The sequence below is a fragment of the Clytia hemisphaerica genome, unplaced genomic scaffold (genome assembly GCF_902728285.1).
Source record: "Clytia hemisphaerica strain Z4C2 unplaced genomic scaffold, Clytia hemisphaerica genome assembly, whole genome shotgun sequence".
Classification (NCBI taxonomy): domain Eukaryota; kingdom Metazoa; phylum Cnidaria; class Hydrozoa; order Leptothecata; family Clytiidae; genus Clytia; species Clytia hemisphaerica.
In genome coordinates this window covers 1,304,351-1,329,216 of record NW_027104528.1, presented here as the reverse complement: position 1 = coordinate 1,329,216, position 24,866 = coordinate 1,304,351, and the positions used below count along the sequence as shown (strand labels likewise).

General features: G+C 34.8%; 1 protein-coding gene across 3 annotated transcripts; it reads left to right on the top strand.

Annotated features, from left to right (window-relative positions):
- Window positions 1-4,626: 4,626 nt before the first annotated feature.
- Window positions 4,627-24,074, top strand: LOC136822122 (protein FosB-like). Of its 3 annotated transcripts, none has more exons than XM_067078356.1 (4): window positions 4,627-4,725; window positions 21,217-21,510; window positions 22,638-22,880; window positions 23,218-24,074. In XM_067078356.1, exons 1-4 carry the CDS (start codon window positions 4,696-4,698, stop codon window positions 23,374-23,376), a joined length of 726 nt encoding a protein of 241 aa, XP_066934457.1. In that variant the 5' UTR covers window positions 4,627-4,695; the 3' UTR covers window positions 23,377-24,074. The 3 variants fall into 3 exon arrangements, with proteins under 3 accessions (XP_066934457.1, XP_066934454.1, XP_066934455.1); XM_067078353.1 differs by lacking the exon at window positions 4,627-4,725 and adding an exon at window positions 15,864-16,149; XM_067078354.1 differs by lacking the exon at window positions 4,627-4,725 and adding an exon at window positions 20,542-20,871.
- The last annotated feature ends 792 nt before the right edge of the window (window positions 24,075-24,866 follow it).

The following is a 24,866-nucleotide window of genomic DNA, read 5'->3' as shown; positions in this document are numbered from 1 at the left end:
AAGAAAATGAAAATCTGATAAAATGCCACAATTAACATTTTCATGAGAGAGATTCTTTGATCTCACAGCATTATGACTGTGGAATTTCTTTTCAAAAATTATATTTCAGTCGCCAGATATAATCGCCGAAAATTTATCAATAATTGATAAAAGTATTCCCCGAAGAAAAAAATTCGAGGTTACTTTTCCCTATATAAAAAAAGACAAAACCGCTGGTACCGCTGTAAAGCACAAATTCGAACGTATTAGTTAGAGGGTGCAAGCAGACTATCTTTTCCCCGGAACGATTTATCGCTTTTCATTTCAACGGATCAATAATATTCAGCTATTTAGAATCAAATCCTGTGCAGAATTTTGACAAACAAATAGCTTTTGCAAATACAAGGGTTGTCCAAAAATATCAAATCAAATAGAAGGTTTAAGCTGAACCGATCATCCTTGAGGATTTATGTCAAGCTATTTTAAGATAAAAATTAAAAATCATAAGATATTTAATTCTAATTGAATACCTATTTTGACATGAATTCAAAGCTCGCATCAAACTTTTGGAGAAGTTATATTACTTGAAATACTGGAAAAATGAATTTTACGTGATTCCTAGATCTGATTATATTCCGCCTCTCTCTAATTCGATATTCAGACTAAGACTTTTTTCGAATTGAAAGAATCGATTTACTTCTTTCCAGCTGAGAGAACCAATGTTTTAGTTCAGATTACAGAAAGATTCAAAGAGAGGTTGGAAATTATTAGATAAGAGAGCTTGTTACCTGCAAATGTTTCCTACGTGCTACCATTATTAAGATTATTCGAATTTCGAAATGGTTGGTACGTGAAAGTAGGTCGGGAAGTAAGCTCTCAATCCAAGCTGATCCAAGATCTTCAAGAAGTTAACTTATAGATTGATGTTCTTAAAGTTCAAGTGAAGATAGAAACCGCGGATGAGTGAATATTTCAACAGGGTTTTGTCGCAGCTTTAGGGTGTTTTTCGATTATTAAATTTCTCTACGATCGAAATCTTTTCCGACTAAGACAAACCTGGCGACCATTTAAGATCTAAAAAAAAGTTTATAGCTTACTAACAACGTAGAACAAAAACTTAAATTTACAATTTAAATTCTGTTATTCACAACAATATGCAATAACTTCAGCAAACGCTATTCTCACAGACCCACTAGGACCCCTTCTCATTGGAAAAATTATCCAAAATATTGTCCCCGGTGGAAAATCATCCTCCAATTTTTGTCCCCACTAAAAATAATCAAATAAACAAATCCTCACTGAAAATTATTATGTTATTTTTCACATCTCCACTGAATTTTCTGATTTGAAAACAAAAGAATTGAAATCCCCAGTCATAAATAACATGGGAATATTAATCCCCATCGAGTTTCAGTCAGGATATTTTTATCCCCCACTGGCTGGAAAAAATCTTACCGGATCTGTGAGAAGGGGGTGTGCTCATTTCAACCTCTTTTTCTCTTATCTATGGCTTTAAAAACATGTATTCAATATCTTTTAAAACATCCCTGTCTCACAGCCCCAGTGAAACTATTTCTTCAGTGGGGATAAAAACTCCTATCGAAATCCCAATGGGCAGAGAAATTCTATTGTTCCAACGCTTAAAAATCCAGTGGGGATGGTTTTGGAGTGCAATTTTTAAACTTTGAATTTCTAATGGGGATGAAATCAAAATTAATATCCCAATGGAGGGATGATACAGGGGTGTTTTAAAGGGCCTTTACAGTTTTACGCCATTCCTTGATGGGCGTTAGCACCGTCTTTTGTGACTGCCAGGAGTCGAGGGAAAAATCACCTGAAAAAAGGTGTACGATACTTTTTGACTTTTTGAATTTTCATTAGACTTTTTGACTTTTAATTGACTTTTTGACTTTTTTTTGACTTTTTTCAAACTTTCATTTTGACTTTTTCCCGAGAAAAACAACCACCGCCTTCGGGCACCTAACACTTTCCGCCCAAATCTGTCCAAAAACGCCAACCTCCCATAAATTTTGCTCCACCCATCCGCCCATTCAAGAAGCAATTTGACTTTTTCTAGACTTTTTTTTGACTTTTATTTGACTTTTTGACTTTTTTCTAAGAATTTTTTACTTTTTCTTTGACTTTTTGACTTTATTTTAGACTTTTTTGACTTTTTTTTTGACTTTTTGTAGAGGTGTACGATAATTTTTCGAGTGATTTACTCTCGCCAGGAGTGATCAGGTTGAGTTGTACCGCAGTTCTGACCGAAATCTTCTTCAATTTGTTATAAAAGGTTAAATTAGTGTCTCACTAACTATTAAAACAAAGTACTTTTAAAATCAAATTTTGAGGATTTTGTTTCGCAACAATTTTATATCTCATTTACACGATATACAATTTCAATGAAACTTAGCTAAACACAAGGATTGAAAAAAACAAAAATGAGATATCCATAACTCGGACTTGAACAAGCGTCTTATCCGCTTAAAATAATATATAGATTATAAAAGAGCTAAGAACGAAAATCAAATTCTGAACTTTGTTTTTCATTGAATTTATTCAAGATACTGTGAGTTTTGGTTAACTTTGTACACCTCTTTCTCACAGCCTCGATGGAACTTTTTTCTTCAGTGGGGATAAAAATCACTATTGAAATCTCAATGGGGATAGAAATTTTATTGTTCCAAGGTTAAAAAATCAAAGTCAATTTCCCAGCAGGGAACAAATTTTTGCCAAATTTTCCAGTAGGTCTGTGACACAGGGGTGTCTTTATACATCTTTGGTCCAGTTTTCCTACGTATTCTAGGACCCTCGGCATGATATCGAAAACGGAGGGACGAAAAACATAATGACTAAGGAGACGTAACCATGGTTTGTGTCGACGGGGGAAAATTTCAATCTTGACCCTGTAATATGCCTTGAGATGACACTATTTTAGACTGACTTTGTTATTGAAAGTTTGAACCGTGATGTTTTAAAAGTAGGATTTCATTTGAAAAAAGAGGGAGGGGCCAAGCCCCCTGCCCCCTTCGTGTGGGCCCTGTATTCGATCGAAACTAGGTAGAAACGAAATACTTTACTCAACAACCCTAAAGATAGATGTTGTAATGCGTAGTTTAACATGACGATGTCATACTCTATCTTTGACTCTTATGATAGCCCCCCCCCCCACAATAGTAATGCCATTGAGGCAGGTCCAATGAAATTATCATTTTCCGTCCCCACAGGCTGAGTTTCAGAGAAAGACAACCATCTAAAGTCAAATACGCCTGGGAATACGCCTCAACCTCAATGTTGAATGAAACAGTTTGATTAAGGAAACTGGTAAGTGTATTAGCAATTTTATTCTCTAGGGCATCTTAGAAAGAGTAAAATGACAGAACAGCAGGACTTCTACTTACCGAACACCCAGAGAAGGATATCATTGACATGACATCATCAAACCTGACAATAGATCATAATTATCAGAAATATTTTTTTCCTTTTTGTATTTTCTTTTTGCATTTTTTTCTTGTTTTATATTTTTAGCTAAGCATTCTTAATAAATTGAATAGCGATTTGAAAATCCTGTTGTCATCAACTTGATGTTGACAAAGTTTTATAAGAACATCTAAGAAGGGTTTAACGTTGGAAATTTTTAGGAATCAATTTCTGGTTTAGCGGAGTATTCGGTCAGTTTGGTCCAGTAGCGAGTTTATGTATGTGTAAATCAGTACTTTTACCGTCCTCGATTTTGCGGGGCGGAATTGCGGGTTTTTCCAAATCGCTTCAGTCACTCTACCGTCCTCAAAAGTGCAAATACATAAACTCGGTAGTATGATAGTTGACGGAACAATCGCTAGTACATCTCCTACAGGCACGACGAAAGTTTTTTAAATCTGGTTTGCTGAATGAAAGATTAAGCGATTTTACCGACGGAGAGGAAAATCTGGTAGGTACTCATGGGTCGTGCCTGCTTCAACAGTATTCTTTACCATCGAAATCCCAAACTTAATGCTTTTGGCAACTGGCGGAGTTGTAATTTCTTTGAACAGCTTCTTCTTAATAACTTTATCATCGTCTGCTTATAAAAAGTGTTAAAAAAAGCGCGCGATTTGAAAACTGGATGAATGGGAGGATAACATTCCAAGGGCAAAGTGAACGTTATAATTAGCTGGCCATAAGTAGAGAAAAGAAAAGAAAGATAGAGAGAGAGAGGGTTTAATAAAATAAAATACTAAGCATTACACAAAAAAAAAAAAGACTGTTAGATGTTAAGTATAGTAAGATAAAAGCTCAAAAGAAAAAGAATGTCGAATAAGCATTGATAACGGATCTTAGTTTTTTTGTATAGTCAATGTTGTTAAGCCGATGTTGTTTGTCATACAAAAGTCAACTTGGTTTGATACTGCACACTACTTTTCTCTCTATTCTAGAATAGACCTTTTGAGAGATAAGGTATACGGGTGGCTTTTTAATACATCTATGAGCACCCTTTATATCTCTCTCTCTTCTAGTAGTCTTATTTGTCTGACTGTCAACAAGGACATTAATAATATTTTTGACTTGACGACTTTCTTTATTGACAAATTGACTTTCTTTGAGAGAATTTTAATTTCGAGAGTTTCAATTTTTTAATTGGAGACGTTACTTGATGTTTCATGGTATTTTAGCATTTTTGTCTTGAATATTTGAAATACTCAGTGTTTGATTTTGGATTGCAATTGACAACACAAAATGACGATCACATCAGATTTTTGGCAAGAGGTGAGCATATTTTTTCGTATAAAATTTCTACATTGATTTTAAATTTATTTTTAATAGGACCTTGCCCAGTGGACACAGGAAGTCCGGAGGACGCCTTTATGATATCCTAATCCAGGTCCGCGCGTCCATGGCCCGTCCCTGTCTGATTACAACGTCTTTGAGAAGTTTAAAGAATTAAGCACGTCTAATAGACAAACACCCCTGTCTCACCGTCCTGGTGAACAATTGATCACGAAACCACGCAAACCGCTTGGGATATCTTCAATGATGAAAAAGTGACAAAAAAGATCAAACTTCAAGCTACATTTTAGAATATATCGAGTCAAATATCGAGCTAAAGAATGCAATTTACTATAAAATATGCTTATAGGTTACATAAATTACGGTTCCAACGATATCTGAAAGGTTGAAGTACATGTGCAAATCAATGAAGTAGAAGCCGAAGGCTAGAAGTCAATCTCTTTGGTAGGATTTAAAGCCAACAAATCCTACCAAAGTTGCGCGGCCTTGAGCGGCTCGCCTGGTTTTTACACAAATGACAGGCAGATTGAAACTAAAATTTACCGCTAAATTTCGAAAAAAATATCAATCGTAAACAAAGGAATTGCTAGACGGCGCATTTTTTAAGGCTTCACTTTTTCTTGCCTGAGAAAGGTTAGAGATTCTACTCTAGCCCTTCGGGCTTTAAACTCAATGGTGCAAATAGGCACGAAATCAAACGAAATCAAAAATACTCTATTCGAACTATCCAACATAAATAATACCCTTATAAACGAGGGAATCTTCTCATTAAAAAAAAGGTGGGTTTTAATTTTAGGAGTACTACATTCCAGCACTCAGGGGTTAAAAGGCCCCACTTAACATTGAACAAAATGATCAATAAATCCCCTACTATTAACACATTACCACTTTTACAATACTCAAAAAGATAATCAATTCTACGGCCCCATTATGATGAAAATTAAATCACGACTGTTATTTGAGGAATGGGCTTACAACTTATCTTACTTAGAACAATCTTTTTGATTGAAAGAAAATGAAATTATCAGCTTATAAGAATCAATGCAGAATACAATTAACAAGCTGTAGTTGGCATTGCTATTAGATATATATGATAGATGTTAAGAAAACAAAGATTTATGTCCAAATCAATCAGGATAATTGGGTAGAATAGCATATGAATTTGGTCCTTATTGAGACTCATCAGCACTGCGTCCTACACCCTGGCTGGCCAGATCGATTAAGCTCTGAACCACAACATAAAAAGTTTATCCCTGTCTCAGAAAACGTTCAAACATTCAAACAGTGTCATGGCACTGAAACGAAATAGAGCTATTCTATTGGCTGGAGATGGCGTAAACATTGAATCTAGCCAATACAATGGCTTCATTTTGTTTCGGCGATGATATGGAACTATGTGACGCGTGAATGTGGTTCTTTAAGAAGGAGTAAGTTTTGGGACCTCTACCTGTAGGATTTTCTCTGGAATACGAGTTTCAAAATCATTGTATTTCTCACGTTCTCAATCTCCAACCACTGCGCTATCACAAAGGAAACATTATGTTTCTTGGAATTCTGATATTGACAGATCATAGGAAGGATAAATGAATGATTAGAAACTGAAAATTAGTTTTTGAATGATTTTTTTTTTAGTTTTGAAGCTATTATGTATGTTGGATGATATTTAGTCGGTTGTTTTTTTTGGTCTACGTATTTAATTAGTTTTGCAAAGTTAGCTTGAAAAAACCTGAAAAAATGCTAGGCATTTAGTCTGGTAGAATTAGCTTAAAAAGAACCCTAACCTTGAAATAAATCATATGTTAAAATTTGGCACAGAGATTCCAAGACCATAAAATTTGCAAACCGACTCCGGGAGCTTTTTGATGTTCCTTGGACACATAAGAAACATTGGCCACAATTTAAACCATTTTATAATTTTTCAAGGTAAAAACCTAATTCTACTGGACTGGCTGCGGAACAATAATAGTTTCAGAAGAGAAAAAATAAAGTTCTTATGAAAAACGATGTAATCTGTGGTTAACATGGCGTGCGTATTAGCCTCCTGCTACACGATAGCAGTGCAGTGATAATCCCTAAGGAAATAAGTAGGAATTTAAATATAAATTAGATGCCCAGTTTAAAGCATTAAGAAAATCTTTTTCTATGTGTACTATAAATCCCTTATCTTATGTTAAAGCTGTTGGAGTAGATGCAAAATGACATTGATAGAGTAAATTGAGTTAGAGTGTGTATTGGATAGATGGTGGTGCAAGTTATGCAGTAGTGAAAGATGGTGCAAGAGCTCTTCCGGTTGTTTGCGCTTATGTCGAAAATTGGCATTGAGGATTTTACACAGAAATTTCTAAACGGAGAATTCAGAAATTCAGGTGTAGAAGAAATGAAAATGTGTTTTTCTGAGACGGAAACGGTTATCTTCTGATTTGTCTTGATATGACTGACACAGGACGATGGTAAATCAGCACTTTTACCGTCCTCGATTATGCGGTTCAGAACTGTGGGTTTTTCCAAATTGCTTCAGTTGCTTTGTCGTCCTTAAAAGTGCAAATACATTAGCCTATTTCATAGTATTCGTGTCTTTTAGTACATGAAATCTTTCTACATCACTACAGTAATCAACTTTATATGGTTGAGCACTTTTTTGCAAATTGGGATATAAGTTTTTTCTATTCGATATGTTTGCACGAGACTACCCTTAACTGCTTCCAATCCCCGTTTTCTAGCTCTATCTGCACTAAAATGATCTCAAATCACACGCGATTATATCACTGGGAAATTTGTAGACTTGCAAACGTCTGCCTTTCTTGGACACAAGAACGCAGAAATTGTGAATTCGAAAAAGAATTCGTATAAAAAATATAAATTATTACGAGAAGGTGCTAAGGAAATTCATGTATTCAGCGGACGTAGTGAGCCTAATGCAAGCGTAAGCCGAAGCGAAATACAACAACGTGAAATTTTACTTGTTCACTTCGTGTCATTGACCTGGTAGTCAAAACTACAAGCACTTTTAAGGGGGGTTTGTACTTTTACAGTGTGACGGGATTGGCCTTTTTTTAGTACCGTATTACGGGATTTGATAGACTGGAGTCGTTTATAATGCGTGTAATACTAATAATACCAATACTACTAATAATAATACGGGATTTAGTTTGTATAAACGACTGGAAGAATCCGGTGTTCCAGCGTTATAGATACAGGGGCTAGCTACGCAGAAACTTGCGTAGCGGGAAAACAATTTTTCAAGCAATAACAAACTCTCAAATAAAAAATCAACTCAAATAAAAAACTTTCAATACACAAATCCACACACATGTTTTTCTCAAGCATTATTTTGAGCGGGAAAAAATTATAATTGCAAATACTGACACTTTTCTTTTATTTGGAGTTAGTGCACAAAGGTTTCTAGACGACTAAAATTGTTCCCTTTATTACTTTTTGCTTTATTTCTACTATGTATCCATTAGTCGTCTAGCTTGCTAGACTAGGGATTTGACGAAAAAAAAAGGTGGGAAAACGGTATTTTAAAATCGGATGGTGACGGTATTTGGCCTTATTTTTTGTCATTATGCCGGTATTTGAGCCTGTATAAACCTTTGTGACGGTGTTATTATTTTTTTCAATTTTCGGGATTCAGCAAAAATTTTGACGGGAAAACGGTATTTCGAACCCCTACAAACCCCCCCCCCCCTTTTCAAAGCAGAGAAATGAAGGTCTTGCTATATTATATTGAGCAATCATAACCAAAACTTTTTCTCATATCAGTTAAGTCTGATAAAACTTATTAAACCGCAAATTCGGTTGCGTGGCTACATTCATGCAAAAGAAGCTTGATATAATAATTCGATTTGTGTTTTGCTTTTGCATCCTACTTACAGCTAAACATTTTTGCATGTAGCACGCGTGCAGAATCATAGTTGACTTATACAACGGCCTTTCATCAGGAGCCACAAATACAAGATCTCAGGGCAGTTAAACGTGCTACTGGTCAGCGTTCTATGAAGGGTGGATCAGTGGTGGATTTGAGAGGGCGGGTTTACAATTTGTTGACGGAAAGCGTTGATTTTATCATATGGAAACAAATATAATAGGATTCTTATGCATATTCTTCGAGCCCTTGTCCAAAGCAGAGGCGCCAACTCTCACACATTGAGTGTGAGACCCACACACAGAAATTCTTCTCTTCCAATTTTCCGATTTTCGGAAAAAAAATTTCCCCGATTTCCGATTTCGGCAAATCGGTCAATCGCGCTAAGGTTTCAGATTTCCCTCAACAGCCTCACTGTTACAGGGAAGGCTGATTAGGCTGTGAAATTCAAATTCTACCCGAGGATAGCTCACACCGCTCTCAAAAAGTGGAAATCGAGGGACAGATACTACTTGCGTAAAATAGAAGCAACCTAGACCATGTTCACACGTTACTGTTTCGTTTCGCTCCGGTATGATTTTCGTTACGGATCGAGTGTGTTTATATTGGTTTCGGAACATTTCGGAGCAAGAAAACGGAGTAGTTCCGTTCCGATGAATAAATTGGAGCGAAACCGTTTCGATCTGTTTTGCTTTGCAACGTCTTCTTTTTTGACGTATCGAATTTCGACGTTCACACTTGTTTCGGAACCGTTTCGAAACCGTTTCGGAACCGTCTCGCAACAAAACGGAACGGAACCGTAACGTCTGAACATGGTCTTAATAAAGGAGATACAAGGAAAATAAGAAAGGAAAGCCTATCATGAGCAGGCACTAAACATAGTGTCATTTAGACAGAAAAGTCAAAATTTATGCTTTGAATGGAACAACCTCCAAAATCTTATGAATAGGACTCTAAAAGAGGAAAAAAGTATTTAGGAAAAAAAGGGATATCATCCATTAAACTTCCTAGTTTTAACTTGAATCTCCTATAACAAGATTGGAAATCATGTTGTTTAATCCGTGATCAGGTTTTTAATGACGTTAAAACATCAACATAATGATCTCAATACCATAAGTTTACAATGTCTGTAAACCTTCCTAGACTTTTTGTTAGACGCTACGGAGACCATAGTAAAGGTTTTGACAACTTTGGAATCACCAAAACTAATGTCTTTAATGCAGTGATGCACTGCGTAAAATCGCAGACTGCATGAGGTCTTTAAAGAAAACTTGTTTATTATGAACGTCAATAGGCTATGTATTTATATATCAAGATTAATGGGTTTAAAGCTAGTCAAAGTTCAATCATTGAATGGAATAAGATAGAGTGATTGATAATCATATGATGGTGATAAAAATTATGGAGGTCAGATGGTATCTGCAGTAGAAACAGAAATCTACCCACTCAAACAATTTGACAGATTACTATAGGATTTATTTCAATTATTAGCAAGATTTTCTGGTACGTGCTTCACTTGGGTTGAATCTTTTGTAATCATATAGATAGGGGAATAAGTTAGCGGTCCATCAGTTGTCGATATGTAAATATTTGAGAGCTAAAAATGACCCTGTCCGTCCCCGGTGGGGAAAATACCCTACAACGTCAGCCCCATTGGGAAATTGACTTTGATTTCATTTTCATTCCAGGGGAGGGGGCACTCGATTCAAAAATGACCGAACGTGTGGTCCAAAAATAGGCTTTTAAAGTCGGACCCTTGCAGCGTAGAGAAAATTTAGCCTAAATTGAGTAAATTTGGGCAAAAATCGACCTTTCCGGTGCATTTTCTTGAACATTTTTGTCTATTTTTAGGCCAAATATGGTCAGATTTTCCAAATTTTACACTATTAGAATGTATTTTTTCTCATCTTGGCTCATTTCGACACAGTGCACTTTAGGAAGTTTGAAAAAGGGACCCCGCACGTACGGTCGGTCGTTTACCTTAATTGCCCCCCGGGTCCCATTCGAAATTCAAAGGAAAATATTGCACTCTTTAAAACTATCCCAACTGGATTGTTCGAGCTTGGAACAAAAGAATGTCTATTCCTATTGAGATTTTGATAGAGATTCTTATCCCTGCTATGCGGAAAATTCTACTAATTCTTTGAGAGAGAGGTGCCTGTAAGACAAGAGTAGCAAATGACGAAATTCTTTGGTCATTTGGTTTGCGGAGACTATGGAATATGAGGATTTACAAAAGGTATCCTATGTGGTAGTCATTCTCTATTCTTGAAGGTATGTGTGTTTAATATTAGAAGTGCATAAGAAGAGTTTATAAGAGCATTATAGGCTTGGCATTAAAAGGTTGAGACCATTGTGAGAATTTTTTTTGTAGCTCCGGAATTTTCTTTTAGAAAAATAATTTACCATAAATGTTTTCAACGTTTTCATAAAGAGATACTGACTGAAAGTTCACCCAAATCATGTATAGCCTGAGGAAAAACTAAGTAACTAACATAGGTAACTATGTATAGAGTCTATACATTCAAAACTGAGTGGAAAGACTATCAAAAAGTTCAATATTTGCAAATTGATGTTGGATCAGCTTAACTGTTTCACAAAATACTCCAAAATTATATTTACCGATATAATACAAACAGAACTAAAAACACGTTTTTTCATAAGAACAAACTTTATAAGAACATAAGGCTTCGATGGCCAAAATGTTAAGAACAAGTCAAGTACGTTTTAAGGCTTCGAGGACTCTAAAATACCCAATTTCTTAGGAAAATGCTCAAAAAATAGTGAAAATAAGAATATGTTAAGAATATTGTTAGGTTTAAAACTCAAAAAAGTTAAAAACATCCGAAAGCTCCAGAAATTTAGGATGCTCTTTAAAAAAAACGTGTACTTTTCCAAAAAAAGAAGAATGAGTAGATAGGTAGAAGAGAAAACAAGAACTTTGAAGTAATCTTAATATTGATGCAAAAGGTCTTTATAAGCTTCACAGTCAATAAGGACATTCGATAAGAGTTTTGTTTACATTTTGGTCAAATTAATCAACAAATACTCAGATTTCAATGAGAGAGTACAAAAAAACTACGTTGCACGCAAAACGTTAAAAAGAGTTACAAAATTTATCAGTGGAGAAGACTCAGAAACGTAGAAGGTTTGATGAGGTGATGGAATATTTTTGTCAGCATTGCCATCAATCTGTCAATAAAATGATAGTGATACTTTGAGATGATATCATTTTTGTTGTATAATTTTGATCGCATGAAAAACAACGCAACAAATTGAGATTTTCTCTTTTTTCGTTATTGAAGGAGAAAATGTTTGCAAAGATATACATGGGAAAACATTTTTTATTCCAACCGGCTATGGCTCTTTCTGGTGAAAGCTATGAATTAAGCATGATAGGGTTGTGTACCTAAAAATTATGCCTAATGGTTTTCTGCTAGATAATAGTCGGTCAGATAGGTGAAATTTTCGTCTCCAGAGTTGAAGTAATCCTAAGCTGGTTTTTAGTCATCCTTGTTATGACAAAAGTTGGTCGACCAGATTAAATTGGTAGCTTAATATGATTTTCAGGCCCAAACGTGTGGCTCGGTGTTGTGAAATTACAGGAAAAAATTCGCTTTTCTAGGGGGTCTGGGGCCTGGCTAGCGTTATTCTTCTACAACTTTTGAACTTATAGCTTTATAGCTTTATAGCTTTATAGTTTTATGTTTGAAAATTGGTAGTTTGGGAAAGGAACAATTCGAACTATTTGAAACTGGCCGACATGGTATAAAAAGGTTTATGGCAGAACACTAAAGGTTGGCAGATCTGAATATATCCTATCACAGCACTGGAAGATATAACAGAGAAAACAAAAATATGATATAATATCAGAGCTTAAAATATATTGAAAACAGTATAGCAGTTAGTTAGCATCTAATTTCCAAAACTGTCGAATAAGCAAATTAGTTAATGACTTGTATATACCTTAATTAGTTGCATAATCACTTTCCAAAGGCTTGCAAAACAAATTAAAACAAAGTTGATTAGCCATTTGAGCTCATTTAAGCTCGTTAATCAAATTGAAGAATAAATTGGATGACTAGGACAGGAAATTGCTGTATCAGCACAAAAATCTTTCATTATAACTCCGGGGCCCGTTCAAGCCGGAAAAAAGATACTACCGTAGAGATGAGGGTCCTCGAAAGCCTTTCGACCTTCTAGCTTTGGGGAATCATATCCACAACAGTAGCGAAAACAGGAGGGGCGCAAAATTTGTGTAGGATAGCAGATTCTTATGACACAGTAATTATTTTTTTATATCATAAAAAGATAATTACAGTGTCATAAAAATCTACTCTCCAACATAAATTTTGCTCCCCTTTGTCTACGCTACTGCACAATACACTTCGCATAAGTAGTAGCCCCAGGCTATTTCACGACTGAAAAGAATCATGGATAATCAGGACCTGCGCGCTCTGATAAGGATTTTCTGTTGGTCTGAAGTCATAGATATTTTTGTGTCTAGCCAGCGAAAAGAAGTTATTGAGGCGCAATTAGTCCGTCCTGACTATAAGAAAATCTACTAAACCGTCTTAAATTGCAGCAAGACAAAAGCTAACTAGAGAGTGAGATGAGGGCTTAACAGCCTGGAGACGAGAACAAGAGGGGGACAATAATATACCTCTTAGAGTATGATTTGCTTTTAGACTGGTGAAGTCGGAAGAAATTTACAAAATGTAGTTGACTTAACTTGCCTAATTATAACACAATGAATAGTGTAGACATCACAGACAGAATTCTTAGGTCATGATTCACTAAAAAGTTATTGAATACTTTAAAGAAGGAATATGAATATAAATCAACATATGCCGTACTAACGGTCTTAGAATGTATTAGAAAATTTTGACTGACTCATTAACAACATGACTTCAACATGACTGGTTGATAAGATACTCTTTAAACACTTTAAGCATCGATGCTACAAGTTAAAACAGAAATAGTGATAGCTATGTATTCAGTATACATACCTCAAAATAGCAAGTAATATGAAGAAAATTGGATTTGAGTTAATAACATATTATCTCTTTAGAAACTTTGTTTTGATATTATTTATAGAGGATGCTTTTATACATGACTCATAAAGTAACGGTTACTAGTCCCAGATTACCCAGTTTGAATAATAAAAATAGCTTATAGTTTAGTAAGTCGAAGTGTGGGCGACTATACCGAGAGGGCTGAGTCAGGTTAAATGTGCCTTGAGTCCTTTCAGTCTTATCTTAAAGCTAAATCATTATTATTGGACTATAAAGCACGTATAATCATACACCACAGTATTTAATTCAAGTACGTCAACCAGCAAAGTTTTCTATAAGAATAAGTTAACGTGAAATCAATGTTTCCTGACACTGTTGAAAAAAAACTAGTTGTTTGATTGAGCGCTAAAAATTCTTCGCTTCCATTTACCTTGAGGATGATAGAGTTCATGAAAAATGTATTGCAAATGGGTTGCATTGTTTAAAATTACGTGTTTTAGGGTTCTTTGGAATGATCAGCATAATTTAATATAATTATTCAATAAATGTGGGGGTACAGACTGGTTTTTATATAGTAATACTTTCCGAAGGGAACCAGGTCCGTCGGTTTTATATCGAAAGTAATAATATAATGATGTCAAAGAGCTGTATATATTTTTTCATCATTTATTAATATGATGGTAGTAAGGTATATGGTCAGGAACAGTGATCGAAGGAAAAACCGGAAAATCAGTTGAAAATATTAACAGCAAATCTTAGCAGGTTTTTTCTATCGTCGTTTTCCATATTTGAAACTGAAAAGGTTTTAAGTTTTTCCTATGGAATAAAATTGTGTCAGATTTGTACATTTGCGAATAAGAATATGTAGTCCTTATTGGCTGTTTCTGGCCAGCCAATGCCATCAAATGACACCCCTGTATCAGTGACAAGATGAGAAAGTTTTTGGCTAAAATTGAGAACAATTTTACTGGGGAGAAAATATTTTACACGGTTTTCGACGTATTATTTTTTAAGTACTTTTAAAATTTGGCAGCGAATAAATCAAGAACAGCGTTTTTCAAAAAAAAATTTGACGAGGTTCAAGTTTTCCAACTGGATTAGAATATCTTCTCATTTTTGAATGTTTCCGAATAGTAGCGCATGGTTGATACAGGGGTGTTAGGAAGAAAGAACACGTTTCAAGATGTCCCAATTCATAATGATTATAAACCTGGTTAAACACTGTTCAAAGGATTTAAGATTTTTAAGGGGGGGGGGGAGAAGAGAGGAGAAGTTGAAAAATATTGAAACATATTGTTATACAAGGGGAATGTGTCTATCGTACTATTCAGTGGTTATTTTCATATTAAAATATTTGTATTTAGCACACACTGGTCTATTTACCTTCAAATTCTCAGATTTTTGATAATCTTTCAAATTTTTTTATTAGCACTTTGAAACAGGTTTAGTCCTGAAATATTCGTCACATCAATATTTCAGGTTTTACTTTAAACTATGGACTAGCTTCGAAATTTTAAAACTAAATAAAATTAAGGAAGGATTGATAAGAATCGAAGCAGACAATTTTATTTTCAAATTTCAGTGAAAATCTAAGCAAGAAGTGCAAGACAAAGCCAATTTTTCACATCAGCCTAAATGACAAACTTTCTTATAATGCAATTGTAAAATTTTTAACACCAAGTGTTGATTTATCCACTCTTGTGACGTCACAATGGAAAAGGACTCTCTAATCAGTAAATAGTACCAAAATATTTTGTGCAATAAAAATTCTCGACACAAGAAATATAAAAATCGTGTATTTTGTTGTGATTTTTTGAAAGCACGTTTTTGTCTGCAGCGGTTTTGTAAAAATTTTGTTCTGTTTTCTAGTGTATATTAAAAATCTAACACCAAACCAACCCAACGTTTCTGCATAAATTAGAATTTAGAAGTCATAAAATGGTAAGAATGTAAAACAAATTAAAAGGTATTTGGTTGTAAACTTTAAGGAATGATTTTGAGCGATACATTGGAGAGAAGGGTAAATCCCTGGGAAATTTATGTCAATTAATCCTTGTAAATAAACCAATCAAAGTGCAGTCTAGTTGCATAATTTTCCAAAGGTCTGAGAATCTGTACTAAAGCGTAATACACATGAATAGCTTTAATGTTTTGAATTAACGAGGCAATCAATACATATAATAGCATTTAGGTAGATTTCCCTATCATTTTTAATGATATAACTTATGGAGTTTGCCACATGATTGATTTGATTATTTTTGATATACAGATATTATTTACAGCAAGTTAATAAACAAGGAATATAATTTCAAGACCTAAATTAAAAATGGAGCTGGTTATACCATATGGATGTGCATATTTGAAGGTCCTTTTGTACTGGTAGTGATTTGGTGTTGGTGAATATAACTTTTATTGTTTGCAGTTACATTTCCGGGTTGTTATTCTTGATATTGGAGAGAACCAAATATGCCAGATAAACTATTGTGCAGTGGTGAAAATGCAATCCTCTTGCTTGAATCTCCGGTAAGTTATAATGAAAAAATGTTTAAAAAGTAGCGACATAATTTTCTTTGAAAACCTTACTTAACATTATTAACCCACCTGTCTTACGGTGTCTTACTGACCGAGCCTGCAACCCTAGAAGACATAAAAGGCCTGAGGCAGGTAATATTGCACCATTAGACCATTATTTTTTAAGGATGGTGCTAAAAATTGAAAGGTTTACAGTCGACAAATCAGGAACGAGAGTAATGCTTTAGGTCTTCTGCTTTTCCGGTTGCTACGCAAGGGTCCCATCAGTGCATCAAAACAGGGGAAGAATTGCATTCAGAATAAGGACATCTAAAGTAGGGGATTTACACCAACGTTTGACAAGAAAAATTGTTGTGAAATTTATGAGTTTTTAATACAGCTTAATGACCGATGACATCGGAAATGAGTAGTAAATCAATGACAAATTTGATGGATATATCAATCAGATCAGATTCCAGGCCTTCTCATAACTCTACATGAGTAGAAATGAGTATCGTCTGAACCATCTAGCTACCCAAGGGGTCCCATAGATGTACCGCTATTTGAGCTATCTATTTCACCTCTTAGTCCTCCCAGTTGTTTCAACACTCATATAGCGCTATATAAACCCTGTGACATTAGATAAAAGTTGAACGTTTTCTGCCAGCTATCCAGGGTCAAAAACACAATAAAAAACACAAATTCAATATTGAAGTAAGTTCGCAAATTCGAATTCGAATTCTAAAAATGCTCTTGCATTTGCAAGTTTAAGAAAAAGACGACTTCTCGATATCGCTAACGTACTCTCGGGTACCTAATAACCGTCCCCCCGCTAATTAATTTTTCGAAAATTTTCCACCCAGGACATTCTTATTCCAACCCCCCGCTTATTAATTTTTGGGAAAATATTTTTGAAAGCTCCCTCTTTTGTCCTAATTCAGCCTCCCTTGCAAAATTTTTCCATCCAGGACATTTTTATTCCAACCCCCCGCTCATTAAGTTTTGAGATTTTTTCCAACCCCCACGCTTATTCCAATCCCCCCGGCTATTAGGTACCCGAGAGTAAACGCTGCAATAAAGTAACGATATTATGTCAATACGTAATTACGTGAATACGGCAATTGTGTATTTTTTTATTGATGATTTTCATGTAACCTTTCGGTATAGCGATAAGCTAGGGTTTTAAATTATATCTGAGAGTTTTTGAATAAAATAAGCTAAAAATAAACAGGCTATAACAAGATAAGAGTTAAAAATAAGGAAATGTTTTTCTTAACATGACACTAATCCGGTATTTAATCAAGGCAGTCAACATTGAAATACTTCAAACTTGAATGCAAACAAATACTTCAAAATGTAGCAAAATCTAAGATTATGGTATTTGCTTATCAGGGGTATAAAGGCATGCAGCATAAAAATACAATAAATTAAGGCTATTGAATTGCATGGATTGGATCACTAAAAAAAGGGCCGAGAAGTAGAGAACGACCTCTACAGCCAAAAAAAAAAGAAAAGTGCGAAATCCACCTATCAATCCGAACGCTTCAAGGAAATAAATTCGAGTTTACCAGGGTCTGTGACTTCACATATCTGTATCTCTGAGTGTGTATTGGTTATTGACATTTCAGATTTGACGCACTATTATTGAATCCTTGAATCCGATCTGCTTTCGTGATATTTTTTGCGCTTGAGATGTTTAAAGTCATTTTTTTCTTCGCTTTTCTTAAATAACTTTGAATTAAAAAAAGTTTCTTTGACCCAGACAGTGTCTTGTTTTGAAAAATGCAGAACTAAGCAAAACTCGTCAGAGCCTAATGCATTGTAGTAATTATAACATGTAAGAAAGGAAGCAATTAAACTTGGAAGAAGCTAACAATTTCTCATCAAAATAAAAACATCCCCTTCTCACAGACCCACTTGGGACCCCTTCCCACTGGAAAAATTATATCGTCCCTCTGGAAAATGGTCCTCCAATTCTCGTCCCCACTGAAAATAATCAAATAATCCAACCCTCGCTGCATAATATTATGCTGCTTTCCCCATCCCCACTGAATTTTCTGACTTAAAACGAAAGAGTTGGAATCCCCAGCCATAGAAATATGGGAATATCAATCCCCATTGAGTTCAAGTCCATTATTTTTATCCCCACTAGCGGAAAAAATCCTACCGGGTCTGTGAGAAGGGGGTATATAAAACATTAACCCTCAAAATTCAGTCAAAATTTTGCCAAAGAAAACAAAAAAAAACAAACAAAAAAACAACATTGAATTCCGAACGGGGTGAAATCAAAGTAAATTTCCCAGTGAGGCTGAAATTCCAGGGTATTTTCCCACCGGGGACGAAACTTTTGCCAAATGTTCCAGTGAGGCTGGGGTCCCAGTGGGTCTGTGACACAGAGGTATTTTCAACGTTCGTTTGACGTTATATGGACGCTGCGAGTATTAGATAAACGTCAAAACAACGTTGTGTGCCGTCTGGGTTGCCAATTTTCCCCACCTTTTTTATCACATGTAGTTTCAAAGCAAGGATTTTGGTATTCCTGCGTAAAAAGGCCGTTAACCAGATATGAGAGCGAGGCAAGGGTGTACTTTGAGTCGAAAGAAAATATAATAATAACAACGTCACTATTCATAGCAGCCGGGAAATGATTGATGTAATGCATTTAAAAGAGCACAGTTAGCTATTGAGCTAGCTTCAAATATTTTCTCAAGAAATTGATTGCGTTTTAAACAACAAAGTCACTTTTCTTTGAGGATGCAAACATTTTACTTTGAATTTCTCATTCTGCATCTCTTAAGAAACTGGTAAGGTTTTTCACTGTAGAAAGTAGGATGGAAATCTCAGAGGCTTGCGTAATTGATTCAAAGGGCTTTTTTTTGCGGTGAAAATGGATGAAAATCTACTTAAAAATCGGAACTGTACAAATAATTGCTGTATCAATTCTTTTGTGCGAATGCATGAATTTTGTGTCTTCTGTGGACCTCATTATAACGTTATATACGAGTATTGAAATAGGGTGACTTGTCAGCTAGGTGAAAGGGTTTTTCTGGTGTCCAGTTTGGAAAGGTTTGTGACGATCTTTCCTGGAATATCTGACACCCAGGTGCGCCTCTTTCCGTAAAGACTGGGTGGGACAACATGGAGTTTTTACAAGCTCTTATATGATTTGGTTAGTCGTTAACCAGTAATAAAACAATTTTGTTACTTTTTCTAAAGAACGCGTCATTATTTTTATTACTTCAAATGATCAATTATTAAAGTATCTTATAAAAACTCCATCTCATCTGGCCTGGGCAGGGAGCAGACTTTAGTACTTCTAGAGAGATTTTTAGATTTCTTGATTGTAGGATGAGTCAATTGATTTCATCATGTTTATCAATCAAAGACTTTCATTTTAGTTGAGGAAGTTTTGCAAGATCTGACTTTTTCTGCAGACCTAAGAATTTGTTTTGATGAAAAACACACACACATTATTATTATGCAGGGTCATTTAATAGAGGATGTAATAGACGTGATCGTGACATCTTGCAAAAACAAAAGTATGGCGTGAGTCACTCTTCCACGAAAACGCTAGATCGACAAAGATACAAAACGAAAGTAAAAAGTCATATGATTCTCTTCCTCCGTAAGCTTTAAGTTAAGGAAACAAGATATAGCTTCACTCAGCACTTTCGGTTTGAATTCATGATATTCATGCCGTAATGTCTTCTACGGAAAGATCCCGGTTTTTGCCAGTAGTGGCAAATTTTATACAACTTTTGTCTAGCTTAAATTTGCCACTGCTGGCTAAAACCGGGGTATTCTCGTAGAAAACATTACGTCATGAATATCAATCTCAAAGCTCGATCATAATCAAAACGCATAAATTAGGTATAAATTATCAAATCCCATATATGCATAATAAATGACTCAACATCAACCATTGCATTGCAGATATTCATTGACGTCATTGCCTAGCGGAGGCCGAGGATAATTTGGAGGCTAATATATGCAGATTACCGTCTTTAATCATGCAAAAAACATAGTTAGTCATAATTTATTACGGTCGTTAAATGCATAACAATGCGATGAAGTAAAGTTGACGTAATGTTTTCTAGTTGCTTCCTCAAGGGAAAAAGTTGACATAGATATATTACCTTTATTAATTCAATCAAAAATCACGACTATTATTATAACGGTTTAAAAAATCCATACAATGGTTACCATGGCAACAATACAATCGTAGGATGAAGTCTTCAAGCAAGTGAGACTATTTCTAGAAAGATGACAACAGGTTAAAGGAATGCAATGAGCGTAGGTTTTTTTTGAAAGAATCAAACAATTGACGGACGGAATTGAAATTGTCTATTAAGAAAGCCCAACCAACGCGATGAAATATATAAAGCGAGGCATTTTGATTTCGTCAAATATATCAGTTGTCATACCGTAAAGCATGGAAACATTTTGATAATAAGATAAGACCTATTGTAAAGTTCATATAAATACACACGGCTTTCTTTGTATTATTAACAACGAGGACAAGACATTATAAAAATACCTTGTGCATTTTGAATGCGATCATAAAACTTTTCATACTCTCATTACAACTGATAGAGTTCGAATAATTGTACAAAGTGCAGATATACAACACGTTTTTTGATAAAATCACATATGTTAAGTTTGAAGAAGACATTATCAAATTTTTCTTTGAATCAAGATAAGAAGATGAGTCCTTCTGTTGTTTTGGAAACTCCAGTAAGTGTTGCAAACAGTTTTCAAGCTGACACACAACTTTCTTTTTAACGTTCATAAATCATTCTATGAACGTTTGGAATCTTAGCTGGACGTTCAAACAACGTTGCGTGGTAGTTGGTTCATGAACGGAATTGAAATTCAACTAAAAACTCGATGCAAAAAGTTGGGCAACTTTATCGAAAGCAAAGATATACAAAGTGTAGATCAACCTATATCTTTAAGCCTTCTTTCTTCGACATTGCAAGAACTATAAAAGGAATGGGATATAAAAAATCAAGAAAATTGAGCCAAGCTATTCAAACCAAAACTTTAACCATTCCAATTCTTTGTATTTTTTCCTTACAGGTGATGGAGAACAAACCGTTCTTGATTCGCGATCCGATGCTAATGGAAGACGCCATCTTCATGAAAGAACAAGATGACGATGATTTCAGCACCGACTCCTGGGAACGAATCTCAAACGAAGAATTAGATGATTTCGTGCAAATCTCCAACACAATAAGCAGTCCACCGACGTCTCCAGCTACTTCCACTGAAAGTATTGGTAATGGCTTCAATGGTGGTTTATTGGGAGGATCTACAGATTCGGAAGACACTTTCAAAGCATTGAGCCAACTTGATGACGATCCACCAATACTGGTAAGATATAATGACACGTTAAAGCAACGTTTATCTAACGTTCATGACATCCATATTTTGTTAGATTGACGTTAAACCAAAGAAGAGCCTGAAGCTAGTACAAGTATACACTCTTTCTTTTATAAGAACTATTTTAAAGGACAATGAGGTTCAAAGTGCCAAAAATAAGAACAGCCAAGCCTAATAAAAACTTTACTGGTTCTTATAAAAAAAGAGTGTATCATGCAAACGATCATGCACGAGAGAAAATTGTCTTAACTTTAGACTTCCAGATTGATTTACTGATAAACTAATTTTATAAGTCTTTCTCTGAGGGTAGAAGATTGATTGAAAAGATAAAAAGCACCCTAATCAAACATACATAAGGGTTTATCAGTGGGAACATTTGACGTCAAAGCTGCACTCTCTAAAATGACTAGTTCTTACCAAAATTTTCAAGAACTATCGTCATAAAGTGACAAGCTTAAAAATTTTCGGACCAAGTTAACAATCAGAGAGATAAAAACATTTTATTTGCATGCAAGCTATTACTCTTCAAAACAAATTTTTGTGTACTTTTTTGACAAATGTTTAATAAAATGTAAACAAACATGGTAGATAGGAGTAGTTGGGAAGCAATTTTAATCCTGCCTGTGACGTCAATCAGAGGAAATCATTGCAACATAGTGTTTATTTTTTACGAGGGAGGATGAAAATGGAGAATGGTTAAAGTTGCAACAGATAAAATTCTTTTCATCATCCGCCCCCTACATAAAGATTAAGGTACACACAAAAGTGTATGCAAAAAATTCTCTAAAATCACTTTTCATCAAATATGGTGTTTGTTGCGAAACGCTAAAATGATTTCAATAGGCTTACGTCAGCAAATTGCAGAAGCTAATATATAATACACGTAGAGCGGTAGAAATGGTATTATTTAATAAACGACCAATAACCACAAAGCATATAACACAGTGATAGGAGGAAGAAAGAAACTCTGATTGATCATTTGAAAAACACATAAAAGAGGGAAGTCTTCATAAGTGAAAAACAAACTTTTCTCAAATCAAGAAAAGAGGAAGAATTCAGTTTATTCGTTGGTGTGTGAATAGGACGACAGAAAGATGAGTCCTTCTCATTTATTTCAGATCAAAATGGAATCAGAGCAATCACCATTAAGTATGTCGACCTTCAGCATGTCATCATCACCACCATCATTCTTGGATACTGCGCCGTCTCCATTGATGAACTCAACCAAACAACAACAGCAACAACAACAAAATCCACTAAATGATACACCAGAAACACGAGCCATGAAGCGGGAGCGTAACCGTTTGGCTGCACGCAGATGTCGACAGAAACAAAAAGATCGAATTGATTATCTCGAAAAGGTAAAAGTCTTTTCTGACTTTTTTTAAAGAAAATTGTTAAGTTTCCATCGTTTATGGGTGTGGCTTATGAATCCAAATATAAACTGCAAGGGTGGAGGTCGTCTAAATTTGAGAGCATTCGATACATTTCAATTAATCCTTAAAACACTTAGTAAATAAGTCTGCGACCGCAGTGTCGCAATCCACACGAAGGTAGGGTAAGCCACTCTTTTTTTCTAGATTACTCCACTTATTAATTGACGCCCATTATATGGGTGCTAAGTGACAAAACACTCGTTGACACTGACTTTTCCAACGACAATCCATTTCAATTTTTCCATCTCTAATTTTGTTATAGGATGTCAAACAAATCGAAACGGACAATTTCAAAGTTGAGAACGAAATCAAATTGTTACGGCAACAATTGAACGAATTACAAAGTGCTTTAATTAACCACGACTGTATGTTAAAGCACGGTCTAACGCCAAGACAACATTACTATTCAGTCAAATTCTGAGCATAAGACCAGAAGAAGATGGCGGACGAATGGCGAATAAGCGCTTATGCCTATCAACAGTTGCTAAGGAACACACTTTTTCCAAAAGATGACAAACGTCATTGCAATATGGTAGCGTAATTATGCGAACCGTTGCCATGGAGATCGTTAACAAAAACAACAAGATGATGGGGGTGCTAAGTGACAAATTACTCGAATTATGCGAAGAATAATTTTTCCGTATTACAAATATGACCAACTTCATGGATGAATGTTACCCATGAGGAAGTAAGCCTTTGGTCCACCCACATGGTTTTAATATCGATGGGTTCTTATTACCACAGAAACATGAATATTCACCTATAGCTTGGCTTTTACATGGAAATAAGACGCAAACAAACGCTTTAAAACTTATCTTTTCACTAAACGTAACGAACTTAGTGAATTAAAGAAAAAAGATAAATTTTCACATACTTTGGCTTGGTAGTATGAATGTTGATCTTTTGATGGTCCGCAAAGCACCATATTCTAGTCAACGCCACGCCACGCCACGGGCGTTCACATCAACTGCCCAATCCACGAGAAGGAGATATCATAATAACATGACATCATTATTGAGTGATGATTCATAAATACACATAAACAAAAGACTGAAAAATAAATAGTACAAATATTTTAATATTTCCACATCCAGTTTGTAAATAATAAAACTTTTTTTTTTAAAGAAATTGTATAAAATAGTATTTTAGTTGTCAAGATTTGTATGTCAATAATTCAAAGTAAAACAAAAAAAAATCACAGTCAAATTTTGTTCGAAATTTGTCAATGTTAACAAAAATATGCCTCTGCTCTGACCCTCAAGTTAATATGAGTTTTTTCTAATCAAAATTTAAAAACTCTATAATTTATTGAAATTTGAGGAAATGTCCTGCATTGGTAAAGACTAGAGATTAGCAACAGCTCTTACGTTGTCACTGAGATAGTTTTGATATGAAAAATTACAATTATTCGAACAAAATATTTCTAGGTAGGATAATAACTTTCTATACGATATTTTTTATGTAAGAGAAGAAAATAATAAATATAATATTTGGAATTTATTTATGTATATTTTGAAAGGTGAAAGAAAGAAGAAAGCATAAAGTAAATGAAATTTCTGAAGATTCGAATTTTTATACCTTTACATACCTTTTTGTGCTAATGGCCAGTTGTTATTTTTTTGTCTCAAGTATAAATTGAGGAACTGGCACTAAAGTGAACCGACTGTTAAAAAATATTTAAAAGTTTGAACAATAAGTTGGAGATAAGGAAAAACTTTGCATGGAAGTACACAAGTTGTTGGAAGGGCTGAATATAGAGAATAAATGATACTTCACTGGTTCCTATATTATAAGAACATCAAATTTTTGAAACCGTCGAATGTTCTTTACTTTTTGAGTCTTAAGCCTAATGTTCTTAACATGTTGTTATTTTTACCATTTTGTGAGTATTCTTTTTTACATTTTTCTAAG

Bases quoted from the DNA above. Each gene is read 5' to 3' on its own strand.
- LOC136822122 (XM_067078354.1), top strand. From the start codon at position 20,788: ATGTTAAGTTTGAAGAAGACATTATCAAATTTTTCTTTGAATCAAGAT. The intron at 20,872-21,216 runs GTAAGTGTTGCA...TTTTCCTTACAG, and splicing joins CTGTTGTTTTGGAAACTCCA to GTGATGGAGAACAAACCGTT. The intron at 21,511-22,637 runs GTAAGATATAAT...CATTTATTTCAG, and splicing joins ATGACGATCCACCAATACTG to ATCAAAATGGAATCAGAGCA.